This window comes from Malaya genurostris, chromosome 2 (assembly GCF_030247185.1).
Source record: "Malaya genurostris strain Urasoe2022 chromosome 2, Malgen_1.1, whole genome shotgun sequence".
Taxonomy (NCBI): Eukaryota; Metazoa; Arthropoda; class Insecta; order Diptera; family Culicidae; genus Malaya; species Malaya genurostris.
Genome location: NC_080571.1, coordinates 350,307,296 through 350,324,327, shown reverse-complemented (window position 1 = coordinate 350,324,327; position 17,032 = coordinate 350,307,296). Strand labels below are relative to the sequence as shown.

The following is a 17,032-nucleotide window of genomic DNA, read 5'->3' as shown; positions in this document are numbered from 1 at the left end:
TCGTCATCCGCTCCGGCGGAGCCGCGCATTTGACCACTTGTACCTTTAACCCTTGGGTGGATCAATAAAGAATAAGGTGAAAGGGTAGACGTTACTTGCCTAGGCAAGAACGCATACGAACCACACTCTAAATACTCGGCAAACGAAAGCTGCAGTTCTGAGCGAACAATTCAACGAGAAATCTGTTAGGCTTGCTGGCAACATGGAGTCAGCAAGCACCTCCTTTGAGAGGAACGTACCGCCGGATAATCCACCCGGAAACAGCCAAACAAACGCAAACGAAAGAACGATCCCCGAATGGATGGATCGTTCGGGGATGCATGGTCAGCGAATCATATTACAGTTACGTGCTGCTGGGGAGAAACCTCTCCCGAAGAACCCATTCACTATCGGTAAATCCATAGAGACAATCTGCGGAGGAAACATCGAATCAGCTCATACCGAAGAGCGAGGAACTAAATACGTTTTGAAAACAAGAAGTGCCGAGCAAGCTCAAAAACTGATCCGCATGAACAAACTGATTGACGGAACCGACGTAATAGTTGAATCTCATCCAACTCTAAACAAAACCCGCTGCGTGCTGAGCTGCCGGGAGGCTATGGACTTACCCACCGAAGAAATCAAGCAAGAACTGGAGCATCTTGGAGTTTTGGAAGTTCGAAGAATCACAAGAAGAAAGGAAAACGACCGCGTAAACACACCAACGCTGGTCCTTACGTTTCAGGGAACCACATTCCCCAAATATATAAAGATTGGCCCACTCCGAGTAGAAACACGAGAATTCATACCGAACCCAATGCTCTGCTTTAACTGTTGCAGCTACGGTCATACGAAAGTCAAATGTCCCAACAATGCAGTTTGCCAAAACTGCTCAGGAGATCACAAACTGGAAAAGGATGCCTGCAAAGAAGCCCCATACTGTAAAAACTGTAAAGGTGGCCACTCTCCAACTAGCAGAAAGTGCCCACAATATGTAAAGGAGGAAAAAGTAATAAAAATCAAAACTGAGAAGGGAATATCATTCAGTGAAGCTAGGAAAGAGTACTCCAAGCAGCATGGAGAACACTCGTATGCAGCAATTTGCGGTGCTCAGAACAGATTAGAAAACATGAGGAAGGATGACGAGATCAAGCTTCTGAAAGAAGAAATCCAAAAACTGAAGAATGCAGAAAGAGACATCGAAAAAGACATCGTGATAAAAAACCTTCGGGAAGAAATCGAACAGATGCGAACCATCTTGGCTGACTTCAACATGATGAAGGATGAATTGGAAAAGCTGAAGAAAAGCAAAAACATCGAGTATCCTGAAATTTCTGAAGATGAGCATGATCAGGCGATGTCCGAAGGAAGCGACTACACGGAAGAAAACGAAAAAGAAAGATCTAGTGCGACAACGAAACGAAAAATAGATGCAACCGACAGCGAAACTGACCCACGAGGTAGTGCCGACGAGAAATCTGCCGAAATAAACTCCAAAACAGCAAAGGACCGCCCTCCTGCTAGGAAGGGAAGAGGTCGACCACGAAAACACTAAAAAAACTAGAACCCGAAGCTTTCGACGAAGGCAACGGAACCGATACCGGAAACCGAAGCGCACCTAACGATTCTAATACATCCATGGAAAACCAACACTATTACAGCGAACTACATAATGCAAACGTACAAGCTAACTCTCTACGAGAACCTAATAACACGATAATCAATTCAAACTGGTCGGGGCAGAGCGAAGAGAAAGTAGCCTCCCTACTCCTTTCAGAAGGAGAGAACGATCCGATGGACGGGAACGAGGACGCTATACCCAAACCTGTGTTCCGACGGCTTCACGGACGTTCTGCCAACAATATCGACGACTTCACTAAAAACCTAACCGTATACCCAACGATCATCTCCTGGAACGTACAAGGCCTAAAAACCAGCAGAGCCGAGCTGGATATAATAATCAAAGAGAAAGACCCTGTTGTTTTATGCCTGCAGGAAACAATGTGCTCTCCGAGGAACGTCCCCAAAATAAACGGATATACGGTCTTACAGCGTGACCGGCAACACGTCAGACGAGCATCCGGCGGCGTCCTCACCGCTGTCAAAACAGGAATCGAATGTGAACAAATCGAAATTGATACACACCTCGAAGTTATAGTCACTAAGGTAGGTCCACCCTTGAACATGACAGTGATGAACGTATACCTCCCACCAGGCGAAGAAATTTCCTGCGACGAATTAGCAAAAATAACAAAGCAGATCGGAAAACCTCTCCTACTAGTCGGGGATGTCAACGCCCACCACCCACTATGGGGGTCAAAAAACACTAGCGCTCGTGGACAAATAATAATGGACTTCACGGAGAATTGCGAACTGACAGTATTAAATACAGGAGAACATACACATGTGAACCACGCTACCGGCAGTCTATCGTGCATTGATGTAGCTTGCTGTTCGAATGATCTAGCAGCAACACTGGACTGGGCAACCTACGATGACTCCCACGGGAGCGACCACATACCGATGATCATTACATCGCCAGGAGAAATCACAAAACAGAAGTGCTTTCCCAAATGGAAAATTAAAGATGCCAACTGGGAAGCTTTCCGGTCCACTATACAGTTCGAAAAAAAAGACGACCCCGCAGACCAAATCGAAGAAATCACGAAACAAATATTGAAGTCCGCACAGGCATCCATCCCTAAAACGAAAGGTTACACGGGGAAAAAGTGCGTACATTGGTGGAATGAAGACGTCGCGAACAAGATTAAAGCAAGAAAAAAAGCATTAAGGGAATTAAAAAAAGCAAATGAAGGCAACGTAGAGAAACTATGTAAAGAATATCGCGCGGCAAGAGCATCTGCCAGAGAGGCTGTTGCGAGCGCAAAAAAAATGAGTTGGGAAGAGATGGCAAACAGCTTCACTGCACAAACACCCATCAAGGATATGTGGGGAAAATATAGCCTTTTACAGGGAAAAAGGAAAAGCGTTCGAATCAATGCCATCACCCTAAACGGATTAACTGCAACCAACGATACACAAATAGCTGAACTTATAGGAAACTCTTTCCAAGAAACGTCGAGCAACAGTTCCTATAACCTAGATTTCCTTAATCGTAAAAAGAAAATCGAAGCAACACGCCTCAACATACCAGCTCAACCTGATGCTGAATACAACCAAGCTTACAAGCAAGCTGAACTGGAAGAAGCACTCGAAGGATTACGCGGATCTTCACCAGGCCCCGATGATGTCCACTATGCGATGATTAGTAACCTACCCTTAGACTGTAAAAGAAGCCTACTCGAAGCATACAATCGACTATGGTCAGAATCAATCTACCCCAGCGAGTGGACCAAATCAACAGTAATCCCCATTTATAAAGGGAAAGGAAAGCGAACTGACGCTCGAAACTACCGACCCATATTTCTCAACAGCTGCTTGAGCAAAGTTTTCGAGCGAATGATAAACAACCGTCTTATGCACATACTGGAAACCAGGAAATTGCTAAGTGAACGCCAATACGCATTTAGAAAGGGTAGAACCACTACTGATCATTTAGCAACGATGGAGGAAGAAATTAGGAATGCTATGTCGAAAAAACACTACGCTCAAGTCGCCTTTCTGGACGTCAACAAAGCTTACGATACCACCTGGAGAAGATTAATTCTCCAGAGGCTTAGTGGATGGAAAATCGGAGGAAAAATGCTACAGTTCCTGGAAAAAATGTTAAGCACCGGAACCTTCAAAGTACAAGCAAATGGAACTTTCTCCAAAGAAAAGGTAATGGAAACAGGACTTTGCCAAGGATCGGTGCTAAGCGTAACAATGTTTCTAATAGCCATAGATACAATCACCCAACGCTTGCCCCCAAACATCCAATGCTTACTGTATGCAGATGACATCATTCTGATCGCTAGTGGAGAAAATGCACATTCTGTCGAATCTCAGTTGCAGACCGCCTTGGACACGATCGAGAAATGGGAAGCTGAAACCGGATACAAAATATCGGCTGAAAAAAGTGCTACAGTGATCTTCAAAAACAGCCATTCTCGCAAACCAAAAATCCCAAACTCACTAAAACTCAACGGCACACTCATTCCTCGAGAAACCAGCCACAAATGTTTGGGTGTGGTCTTCGATCAATGCCTACAATTTCGAAAACACGCAGAGGAAGTAAGAGCCAGCTGCCAACAAAGAATCCAGTTTCTTCGAGGAGTAGCAGCAAGAAACTGGGGAGGAGATAGAAGCACATTGCTAAAGCTGTACCGCGCAACAGTACTCGAAAAACTGCTGTACGCTGCACCAGTAATCTCAGGAATGAGTGAAGCGTCGCTGAAGAGGCTCGAAACAATTCACAACACTGGACTTAGGACGATTATAGGAGCATTCCACACAAGTCCAGTCAGCAGTTTGCAAGCCGAAACCGGAATACCAAATATGCGAACCCTCCTCGAACAAAGAACGGCTATGTTCACAGCGCGCCGAGCTGCTAAAGACGACGGTAGTATTGATAATCTTAACGAGGGTAACACGACTTTGAGTGAAGAAAGCTTCCCCTCCAGTGACGATGAAAACGATAGCGGAGAGCTCTGGGGAACAGAAACACGCACGACGAAAGAAGTGAACTCCACCATAACCAGAGGAAAGCAAACTTTACACACACTTCAGCTAGATCTACCGGAACTAGAAACCTTCACGTACCCAAGTACTCCACCCTGGACTAGGTCGAAGATACCGACGGACAATAGCCTTCTTTCAATTAAGCAGCAAACAGCCAATCTGCCAGAACTACGTTCACAGTTCAAAAGATTAAAAAGAACCAAGTACCCCATACACCAATGCATTTATACAGATGGATCCAAAGACGAAGACCGATGTGGTTACAGTGTAGTATCAGCAGATCTAATAATTCGGAAAAGGATAAACAATAACTGTAGCATATATACAGCTGAGAGTCTGGCAGTCATGGACGCACTATCTTGGGTGGTGAACAGCCCAAGAATAGGAGCATACCTCATATGCACAGATTCGATGAGTGTACTCTCAGCGCTCGAAAAGTGGAAAATTAACAGCAGGTGGAAAGACAATGTCCAAGCACTGTATGCTCAAGCTAGGCAAAAAGGCACAGAAGTGATCGTATGCTGGGTACCAAGTCATATTGGTATCACCGGAAATGAAAAGGCAGATCGAGAAGCGAAACAAGCCCTGAAATCTCCAAACATGGACAATAAATCAATTGACGTAAAAGAATTCAAAACGGTCATAAAAAATCGGATACGCTGGAGATGGCAGCACGATTGGAGCATGGAAACAAACAACAAACTACGCGAAATTACAAACACCATTATACCTTTCACCAAGGCAATAGGAGGAAACAGACAAGAATGCGTCAAATTGTCGAGATTGCGCATAGGTCACACACTTTTCTCACATAGCCACCTACTGGACAGAACCGAAGCACCCCGATGTCAACTGTGCAATGACATTTTAACAGTAAAACACGTAATTGTCAACTGCGCAGCCCTCACAGAAAAGCGAACGGAACTAGGACTAGCAGCAAACATGCGCGAAGCTCTAGCGGATGACCAGGATAGAGCAAACACAGTTTTAAAATTTTTTAAAGAAATTAATCTTTATGAGAAAATTTGAATTGTACATATCGTAAAGGAATTGTATCTATACCTTCAACGGACCTGAATGACAAAGTTTAAAAGGTCCTTAAACAAATAAAAAAAAAAATAATAACAGTCGACCATGCGCCCCCATCAAATTCTGAGAGAAGGAAACGCATGGTGCTTTGTTCTAGTAGTTTATGATGCAACTCAAGCGCAAGGCTTAGAAATCTAAGTAACGAAAAGAAGGAAATGAGTATCAACCTTTGCATAATACATACACGATCATACTTCGGGTACAACCTAGAAAGCTACCAAGCGAGAACTTACTGGTATGTGGTTCATATATGAATGGTAGTAATATATGAACGTTGCGAGTATCACACATATGAAATTCGGTTATGGCAGTCAAGAACTAGAGCGAGTGTCAGTTTTTTACGTGTTGCTGATGGATGTAAAGAAAGAATAATGAAAGAAAGAATGAAAATTTCATTACAGTGTCAAAAGTTATCATAAAGATATGTTATCGAGGGATGTGTACAGTTTTCTGGAAAAATGTATAATAAAGATAAAGTTGGAGTTTTGTGTTTGAAAACTTCAATCGAATATCTTTATGATGGTTTTCATGGTTTGTAGACTGAGAGCGCTGTATATTTTTTTATTTATTCTAAAATTTGAAATAACAGATATAAAAAAATAGTGATGCGTTATTTTTCATTTTTGAGTTATAACCTTTGCATAACTTCAAATCAAGCATTTATCGACCATGTCTATTAAAAAACTAGATTCGCTGAATCGATCTCTTTAATTTTTGGGTATATTGTGTAGAAAGCTCCATATTTTCCAGAAAATATCTGAGAATACATAATTAACTCAGTAAGTGATTTTCACTCTCAATTAACTCAGTAAGTGATTTTCACTCTCAGAGGAACGCTTCCAGGTTTTTACAGGTTTAATATGGTCAAATATCATTGAGCTTCGTGATATGCTGGTGTAAATGAGAAAGATTTATTCGTATTTTTGTTCAAATTGCGAACGGGAAGTTCTAATAAGATAATATTATCAATCCTTGGATTGGAACGAGTGCAACAAGTATCGGAATATAGTAGCTCTGGAACAGAAGCTTTTGAAAAGCATGTTCTGCCAAGTAATTTTGGATTTAAAGCTTTATCACGAGATGACCCAATTGAGACACACAGATCACAAAAAAGCTATTTGGGCCGGTAAAAAGTCTCATTTTCTAAAGCTTACAAGTACTATATCGAGTACACTACAAATTCGACTGGATATTTGGGAATCCAGCGCCGTTGCTGTGAATGCGTTATTGGCAATAGAACTGTTGGTTGCTGTTCACACGAGGCCGCCATTATTCACTACCTTTCCTTATGCTCGGTTTTTATCCAGAATTGTAAGACCGGCGAAAATATTGTCAGAAATGCTTAAATCAGAACAGCTACCAAGTGACGATGATAATTCTATAGAATAAACGAAAAGAATCAGAGAGAAAATGTGCTTTGAAACAGCAATGTATTTTTATAACATTTTTATCCCATTTCCTATTTAAATGAAAAATACAGTCAATAATTTACAGAAATTTTTTCGTGACCTTTCTTACATGAAACTTCTTAATCATTTCATAAAGACAATTGAAGTTTCAATTAAATAATTGACCCTTTTGAGTCTTAGTTCTGACTCCTACTGCGTTCATTAATTCATCCAATAGCAAAATTTTATTAAAAATGATGCGCTGATAAAAAAATACTCCAAGTGGGTTATGAAATCAACCACAAAATGTATAAAAATTTCAGCTTATTTTAAAATTTATAGCAGTTCATCGTTTGGTTTAAATAATATGATATTTAAAAAATAAGAGCAATATGCTTTATTAAACTCAAATTGATGTGACTATATTAGTATTATATTAGGAACTTATGTAAATTGCCTTAAGAAATAAACGTATTTATGGAAAAACAATTCTAAGAAATCGATTCCAAACTTCATCAGTGGCCACTTTTGTTTGACACCAATATAAAAAAAGAAAAAATTAAATTCACTGCTGTTTCAACTCGCTTTGTATTTAGTGAAATGTACAGAGCTGGCAAAAAGAAAACCGCGTTGTACGAGACCCAACAGTGCAAAACGATTTGACCATTTCATGAAACACTATCGAATCATCGAATTTTATACAGTCACCCGCTCTAGTTCTTGACTGCCGTAACCGAACTGCATATGTGTGATACTCGCAACGTTCATATATTACTACCATTCATATATAAACCACATACCAGTAAGTTCTTGCTTTGTAGCTTTCTAGGTTGTACCCAAAGTATGATCGTGTATGTATTATGCAAAGGTTGATACTCATTTCCTTCGTTTCGTTACTTTGATTTCTAAGCCCTGCGCTTGAGTTGCATCATAAACTACTAGAACAAAGCACCATGCGTTTCCGTTTTAAGAGAACTTTATGGGAACGCATGGTCGACTACTACTAGAAACTGCTAAGATAAAGCACCATGCGTTTCCTTTTCTCAGAATTTGATGGGAACGCATGGTCGAATGTTATTGATTTTTTAGAAAAAATTAAATATTTTGGTCGTCCACATTTTTAAAAAATATGAAAACATACCATTTTAACATGTCCAAAAATTCTTTGTTTATCACTAAAAAATCCAGGGTGGTGCAAAAATTGGAAGAGGGGAAAAATATGTTTCAAAATTTTCTAGTATTTTTTAATAAAAGAAATACATCTTCAAAAATTTTGAAAAAAATTGTAAAGCATCACCATAATGCCTTAAACATGCCTAATTTTTTTCAAATTTTTCGGAGAAGCAGTTTCTTCAAAAATCAAATAAAATAAAAATCAATAGAACCACCCTAGTTCCGTCAATATGGCAGTTAAAGGGTTGAAACTTTGAGAAAATAGTTTACAGTCTATGACCTTTCGAATGTAGTATAACAATATGAATTCCCTTTGGGGGCAGATTTTACATGCTTATCCTGCTATAGCCTTTGCTAGTTTTGAAATGAAACGAACTTTTAGATCTTCTTGATGTTTCACAACGGACGGCATTCCTCTCGAATGAAAAGGATCCGTTTAATAATTTTGTGTACAGTTTTCATTCACTTTGCGATTATGGCGTTTCTTGTAGTGTCATAATCACAGAACTTTCGAATGCTAGTTCCATTTTGGAAATTTTACCCACCGGTACTACGAATATCCACTATGATTGTCAAAAAATATTGCCTTATTTAGTTCAACTCACAAGAAGAAAATATAGAACGCAGTTTAATCTTTTTTACTCGTTCAGTTGAACGAGACTGATATGTCGCTCACAATGTCATGACCATCTAATTCTACTGAAAATGTTAGCATAGATTGTTTTATGTTGTTACGTTATGTGCAACAGGAGATGTCTACATTCATAAACTTATCACTTTTCCAGAAAGCAATTTATCTTTGACTCTACGAATACCCCAATGATATTCCTTCAAATAATAATTACAACATAAATGAATTGATTTAATTGATAAATACTACCGTTCATTCTATGAATTCTTTAAACTATACAAACTAAGTTGCTTTTCATTTTGGTATTTAATTTTGACACAATATCCGTACGCATTTTATTAAAAAAAATATCCTCTCCGACCAATTTTGGTAGGTTATGTTTATATCAGTGGCTTAAAATTCACCTAACGGACAATAATTTATAAAGCCACTTCTCAAAAAATCAAATCACTACTAATAGTGATAACTAAATTGCTATCACCTCCATTTTGACATGAAGCTGATTAAATCGTGGTGACTATCACCATACGTAATGCCAACATTTGATAGTGATGCTAGCCTTTCAGCAGTGGTGACAGAACATGGTGATTATCACCTTACATGATTTCAAATTTTCAAAAGTGATAATCACTTGGTCCACCCCAGGTGCCGAATTTAGTGCTGGAATCGAACTCTAAACTTCTTATCCGAACCTGAATGAAGGAACTGAGACTCGTTCCAAAATTTAGTTCCAGTATCAGAATCTCAAATTTAATTTCCAGCATGCAGGTTTTGAATTATCAACTTGTTTTTAAAAATGAATTCTGAAACTGAATTTAGCATTTAAGGTGAAATGTAGCGGAATGCGAAAAACGCGTTTTTGATCAATTATTCAAAAACTAGACCGATTTTCGAAAAACCAAAAACACTTAAGTTTTCGAAATCAAATTTATTATAACTAAGTATTCTTAGAATTTTTAAATTTTGCTTTGCCGAGCCGTAATTGGTTTTTGAAATGTATAAACGGTTACTGTTCCGTTCCACGGGGATGATTTTAGAACTGAAAAGTAGTGTTTGCAGCAGAATTCCACAAAGAATCTGAAAATGCAACTCAAAATTATAAAATTTTAGCCAAAACAACCGAAAATTGAAAAAGTTTACATAAATTATTCCGCATTTTTTTTATTGCTTGCGCGCTGCTGTTTCGTATTGAGGTGGTGTGAGAAATGCACGGTGGACTCGGTTGCATTATATCGTGAGTAAAAATAACAAATCAAATAATGACGCGAATTTATGCAGCATTAGGTTTTGTGTTAAAATGAGTTGAATACAATAAAATGGGTATTGTACGAAGTCGTATATTTTCTAAGTAGCTGTCATTTATAATGCTAATAATGTCCAACTCTGTTGAGTTCAATGCATTGATGTTGCTGATGCAATAATGCTTGGCTGTGTAATATCGTAAAACAGGTATTATTTTAGATTGTAGCGATTTTTATAGCAAAACTAAAATTTCAACATTGACAAGCTACTGAATGAAATGAATACAAGCCAATTATTATCGTTCATTAACCAGATATACAAACAAAGTGATAAACATTGAGGGTCAGCTTCGAGCCAGTCAGCATGGAAAACCTATTGGAATTCATTGGTTTTTCAATTATTATGAATACAATGAATCAACGCTTGATTTTGCTTTCAAAATCGATTGAATAATAATGAACAACGAAATAACTTTATATTCAATTTCGTGCCCCAAAAATAAGCTTGAGAAAAGATTCACTAAATGATTTTAACTGCATGGTATGATGAACTCATACGAGTCAAGTAAATACTTTTACGTAAATTCTTACGTATCGAAAATACTTAATGTTCTCTTGTCTTCAATCGTTCTTTTGAAGAAGAATCCATGCTTGCTACTAAGCTCACGCATATACATGGTTAGCAAGTTATTCAATACATATACATATAACCTCATGTTAATCATTCATAATTACTCATGATTTATAGCTCTAGTGTAAGAGTAATCACTAACAATAACGATTGAATTAGCATATATTCAAAGTGTGAAGGATTCAAAAATCCATTACGTCCAGTCTTTTTTTCAAGCCAATATAACGAGAGGTAAGCCCACTGCGCTCAATCATTGAAAAAATTTCTTGTTTCTATGTGTCTATTTTTCTTGGTACGCTTTGTGCGATGGTTCGTTCAACTGAAGCGTATAAAATTTTGCGCGCATTTTATGACGCTACATTTCACCGTTATGACACAGAATTCAGCAATTGAATTCAGAATTTAGGTTCAGAGCAGGGATGGAAACAAGCAAAGTATTTGTCGTGAATACGACTTACTTTACTATGGGGTGCCTTTTCAAAACTAGCCATATGGAAGAATGGGCAGAACTTAATCGTGAATATCTCGACTTGTATAAATGGCAGTAACATAATTCTTTCACTATTTCATCAAAAATATGATCAGGAATTAGGGATAATATTTTGAACAGTGTGAGATAACCAAAAACAACTCAAAAATTAGGTTTTCTCAAAATTTGAAAACAACGCGGAAAACTCTTTACTTTGGCTTGGCTTTTTCGTGCGAGGACGACGATTTTGAGGTAGTTAGGCACATAACTTCATCTGACTGCGTATAAAAGGGGAACCGCGATCGAAAATCGATCATTTCTTCTTGTGCGTTGTATGGAAGCAGATGTCGTGGGAATGATTGAATCAACCACCAGCTTCGGAGAGTGCACCTTCTGCGTGGTTAAAAACCTCAAACGCTCAGGTCGCAACTCTCATATGGACTTCAGTCGTCAGGTGGAGCATTTGGCAATGAAAGCAGACCTTTTGCGTGGTATAAAGCCTCAAACGCTTAGGTCGTGCTTTCATTTGGACTTCAATGGTCGGGTGAAGCAGTCGTCAATGCTTTCATTTGGACTTTGGTCATCAGGTGGAGCAGTCGTCAATAATGAGAGCAGAACTTTTGCGTGGTATCAAACCTCAAATGCTCAGGTCATGCTCTCACTTGGACTTCAATCGTCAGGTGGAGCTTTCATTTGGACTTCGGTCGTCAGCAATGAAAGCAGATCTCTTCCGTGGTATAAAGCCTCAAACGCTCAGGTCGTACTTTCATTTGGACTTCAATCGTCGGGTGCTGCAGCCGTCAATAATGAGAGCAGACCTTTTGCGTGGTATAAAACCTCAAACGCTCAGGTCGCAGAGCCAGTTGCCCTTCGAAGAAGATCGATTACATCATCCTGTTGGTGGTCGTTTTCATTGGAGCAAAATACAACAGAAAATGGACAACAATGTGGAACCTTATGCAAAATCAGCCGTTCTAATGGCTCTAAATGTCACTTAAAGAACTATAATGATTACTTCTTTGTAAATCTAAAATTAAAATTAGCAGTGTAGTACTAAACTCGCAACAGTGTTTAAAATAGTTTATATTCAATCAGTGTTTAATATCTTAGAAAATTATACAATTTGGCCCTTCTGGGATGCCAGAAATTAATCCCGTACAGCATTTTAATAGTTTCTTTTACTGAAATATTGACATCCGAAATGAAATAATCGATATTCTCTAAGGTGCCATTTAGAACCATAATTTTATACCCAAAGAATTATGCGAAATTTTACTTCACCATACTGTACACGGACCATTTTTCCATCAGTTGTAGTTTGTAGTAAACTTTCTACTGATTTGCTATATAAAATGCATAGCACCGACTCAGAAGCCACTCACTTCGAATTTGGCTGTCGTCATCGTGTTAATTATGGTGCGATTGAAGAATCTCCAAGCGAAATACAAAGCTTGTTATCGCAAACGGAAGAAGCAGAAGACTCCAACAGAACACATATCAGTATCGCATTCACGGACAACAGGTCATTCTGGAAATAGATTACAGAAGTCAGCGGTATCCATCGGAAGTCAATGGTATCCATCGGAATTTGAACTAAACTCGTCACTCTCCATCACGAACGCCTTCAAAAAAGGTCACCACCATTATTTTATCATAAAGAACTATACTGGTTATTTCGTAATATTTGTGTGTCAGAATGTTTAATATAACAAATTTTTGCTGTAGTTTAGGTGTATCGTTTCAAATTCTGGAAGTGAAAAAGGGGATAGCTTGCATAATTCAAAAAATTGATTAACTAATTGATATTCGGAAGTATAAAGGAAGAGTGTCAGTTTTATTCGTATTCACGACACCCAGTTATGTCTCTGACATTACACACCTGTACTTTTGATTCACAGTAAATAAAAATAGTTAGTATTATCTTTTCATATCACATATTTATTGTAGATATTATAATGATATCAGCAACGAATGATTTTTGATAAGATAAATTTTTTTATTGCGTTTATTCAGACCCGGTTTTAACCATGCAAGGTCGTTCGCCGGGTGGAAGATAAATTTTGATTTTACTTAGAATTTATAAATGTCTTCATCGTTATCAGTATTACTGTCTGATTCGGAATCAACATTTCAACAAAGTTCGGTTCGTTTTATGGCTGCTCTGGGTTCATTAAACAGGTTTGAAGTTCAAATGGCTGCCACTTACAGTTCCGGTGATGTAATGGAATGTGACGATAACGTCGAAACTGATTACCGCTCAATTTTCTCGGATATGGATTATCCGAGTTTATTTCGTCGGTCGCATCAAAATTCCATATTTCATTATGTATTTGAAATTAGTTCAGTAATACCGTCGTGGTGGAGTAATATCAACAATAAAAACAGCTAATATTAACAAATATGCTACGATGAATAATAATTATAACGATAAGAAAACTGTCCAATCACGAAGCGTGCTATGGAGTTGATTAATATTACTCTATTTAGCTTGAATATCATACACAGAAGTAACAGGTGTGCAGGATATGACTACACCCATTCAAACGCACCATTGAAACGTAAAGGAAGTTTTTTATTTTGTTCGAGATTGAAAAAAATTTCTTCACAGAAACTTCTAGTGATATTTTTGAAAATATAAGTAATATGAGAAAGGCATCATTACACCACTAGCTGGATTAAAGAAGGTTAAAAGAGGTCTGAACTTCAAACATCCTATTCACCTCTTCTAGTTTCCTTCGCTGTTCATCAATGAGAAACCCGATCGAATTCATTCGTAACCGAATGCTCGAAGTGAACACACGCGTTTTTTTTTACAATCGACATCGGCAAGACAAAGGTGTATAAGTACTTTCCACTTAGAGCTGTTTGATCAACTACTTTTAGCCACCTTCATAACATACTTCTAACGGCAGAACAGACATGCCCCAACGCGATCTGGAATAACTCCGGTGTTTTTGGACCGCTACGGTTCCGTATGAGTCAGCATGGAATAGAAGAAAATCTGTTTTTTTTTTTACACTGGACGCATCAAAATTGATCAACGGTATCAAAAGTTATGATTTTTCGAAAAAATAAATTCGTTGAAAATCCCTACCCGAGCGTTTGGGTGTTAATCTAGATAGTGCATGAACACCATCAACCATCACCATCAACATCACCCAGATGGAAGTAAAACAAAGTCTTTTGTCGCTACAATCACTTTTTTTTACTAATTTTACATTGCGTATTGATATTGCGCAGCGAAAACAGTAAAATTAACATAATCAATTGGATTACGATCCAATCTGATTATTTACATAAAACCTTCATCTAGCATTCATTTCCTTTCATCTTGTAGTCATTTTATTGCAATTAAACAACAGGTTTCGAAATCGAATACGGTTTGTATCAAAGGAGAACATGTGCTGAAACTTCGTAAACCGTGCCGTAACGAAACCGTTATTTTGCTCAATTCTGGGGATAAATACTGTTGAAGGAGCATTCCTGAAAGCTACAAAATGACAATTTTCACCAATTTGATCCCCCTCATGCACAAAAATCATTGATGTACAGTTTTGATTGATGTGGTTCAATGATCAACTGATCTTCTAGATTAGATCAGATCAGTAGTGATCTTAATTGGGAAAGATCACAATCGATCATCTTTGCTAGTGATTACGATTTAATGATTGTTTGATCTTGACTTCTCTTGGTACTTTCAGAGCAAATGTGTTGATTTTTGCATGGAAACTTTCTACGTGTTTCCCTCGGCTACGGGATTCATTCCACAAATTGAATGTTATGTATTTTATGTAACAGATTCAAAGTTGTTTTCTGTACTAATTAAACGTATGCGCTTGCAGTCCACTATTTAACCTACATGTTGTTTGAGATCTAAAAGATATTGATAAAGATAAAATATCGTGCACTGGATATTAATGACGAACCTTTGATTTCAATCTAGAATTCAGATATTCATTTTGACGAATTAAGTTCCATAATATATGTATATTAACATATTTTTCGGAATCAACATTCATAAAAGTGTGGAAAATTATTTCAATTATCAATATTTTCAGGTTTAAAAAGTAGCTCAATATAATTAAATTACTAACGTGATTACTATGTTTGATTGTAGATTATATTTCAATGGTTTTTATGTACGACCACACAAACAATTTTAAATAAAATTTAAGGTGGTGTTGAGCAAGATCGCATCAGGAGTTTCAAGAAGTAGATAAAAAAAACTTTAGAATGATTGAATAGTTACAGATATTTCCCCCCCCGCTTTTCAAAACCTAATTATTAACAATTGTGCCGTACGCCAAGGGAAGTAATTAAATAAATCTCAGAAAACACAACTGTTAAAAAAATGTAGGGTTTAATATTATTGCAAAATTGTATAAATATTATATTGTGATCGGGGACTTGCCGTAGAGTTAATTAGCACAAGCTGTTACACCTGTTCTCATGCGAATGGAGCACTCAGAACGAACGAAGCGTTGTACATCCATTTCTGCCGCGGTACTCAAATGTGCGAACGAGTTTTTGAGAGCAACTAATGCTCTTCGCCTACGCGTCTTCTGAGAATGAAAACAAATTTGTCTCGCAATAAAAAGAGCGCGTATGGATATGGTATGCTACTACTCTGTGTATTATGCTGCTCCCTTTATTTAAAAGATAATCGTAATTTGAGTTTTGTTACCCAAATTTTTAATTCACGGTGCTCGGTTTTCTGACTCATTCTGATGATAAAATGTTGTTCCAGAATCCAGATCATCAACTCATTTCATGAATTCAGTTCTATAACTTTGGAACTGATGTCATTTTCCGAATACAGAGTAGGAATTTAGTTCGAGAACTGAATTCTGAACTTAAATTCAGAACCTGAATTAAGGGGCGAAATTTAGTTCCAAATTTCGGTTCAAGTTCTGAATCGGGATCCAGCGGGTTCTGAATTTAGAATTTGAAAAACTGACATGAAATTTAGAAATTCAATTTCGAAACTGAAATTCAATGTTGAAACTGAATTCTAGGTCAGGAGTCAGTTTGAAAATTCAGGTTCGAAGTTCAGATCTAAAATTTAGCTTTAGAATCCAGATCCAAAATTGATATCCTGAATTTTATTACAGAATTGAATTCCTGTATCATAGTTCCGTTTCAAAATCTAAACCAACTTAAAAAGTCTAGTTCCAGAATTAGAAATCAGTTCCAAAATCTTTGTTTTGAATTCTGAGCTTTATCTGGAACTAAATTCTGCAATTAAGATGAAATGTAGCGAGCAGCGCTATTATTAAAAAGCTAGACAGAATATCGACGACTCAAAAACACTTAAATCTTTGCAATTAAATTTATCGCAACTAATTATACTTACAATTTTGAAATGTTGCAGGTACACTGAGTTGAAGGTTTCTCGGGACTGTTCCAAGATCTTAGAGGACTCATTGAACCTAATTACCTATCTTTGTCCCAGTGGCCCCAATCATTGGTTTATTGAGCCAAAATGAAAGGTTCAACAATCTCTGGAGTATTCGATTTGGCGAGCAATAAAAAAAGTGGGTAGCTAATGTCAGACACATGAATGGAGTTTATATTAGTAGATTGATTGCGCGAATTTTACAACTTTTATTGTTTCGCTACCAGAATAATAACGGTGCAAAAAGTATGACTTATTGACGAGAAAAAAAAAGTACACGTGTGTAATGTCAGAGACATAACAGGATGTCGTGAATATGAATAAAACTGATACTGTTTCTTTATACTTCCGAATATCAATTAGTTTATCGATTGTGTTAATTGTGCAAGCTTTCCCATTTTTCACTACTAGAATTT

At 37.6% G+C, this 17,032-nt stretch overlaps 1 protein-coding gene across 1 annotated transcript; it reads left to right on the top strand.

Moving 5' to 3' along the window:
• The first annotated feature begins 202 nt into the window (after positions 1–202).
• LOC131429395 (uncharacterized) lies at positions 203–1,534 on the top strand. The gene has a single exon (XM_058593472.1). The coding sequence runs from the start codon at positions 203–205 to the stop codon at positions 1,532–1,534; it is 1,332 nt and encodes a 443-aa protein (XP_058449455.1).
• The last annotated feature ends 15,498 nt before the right edge of the window (positions 1,535–17,032 follow it).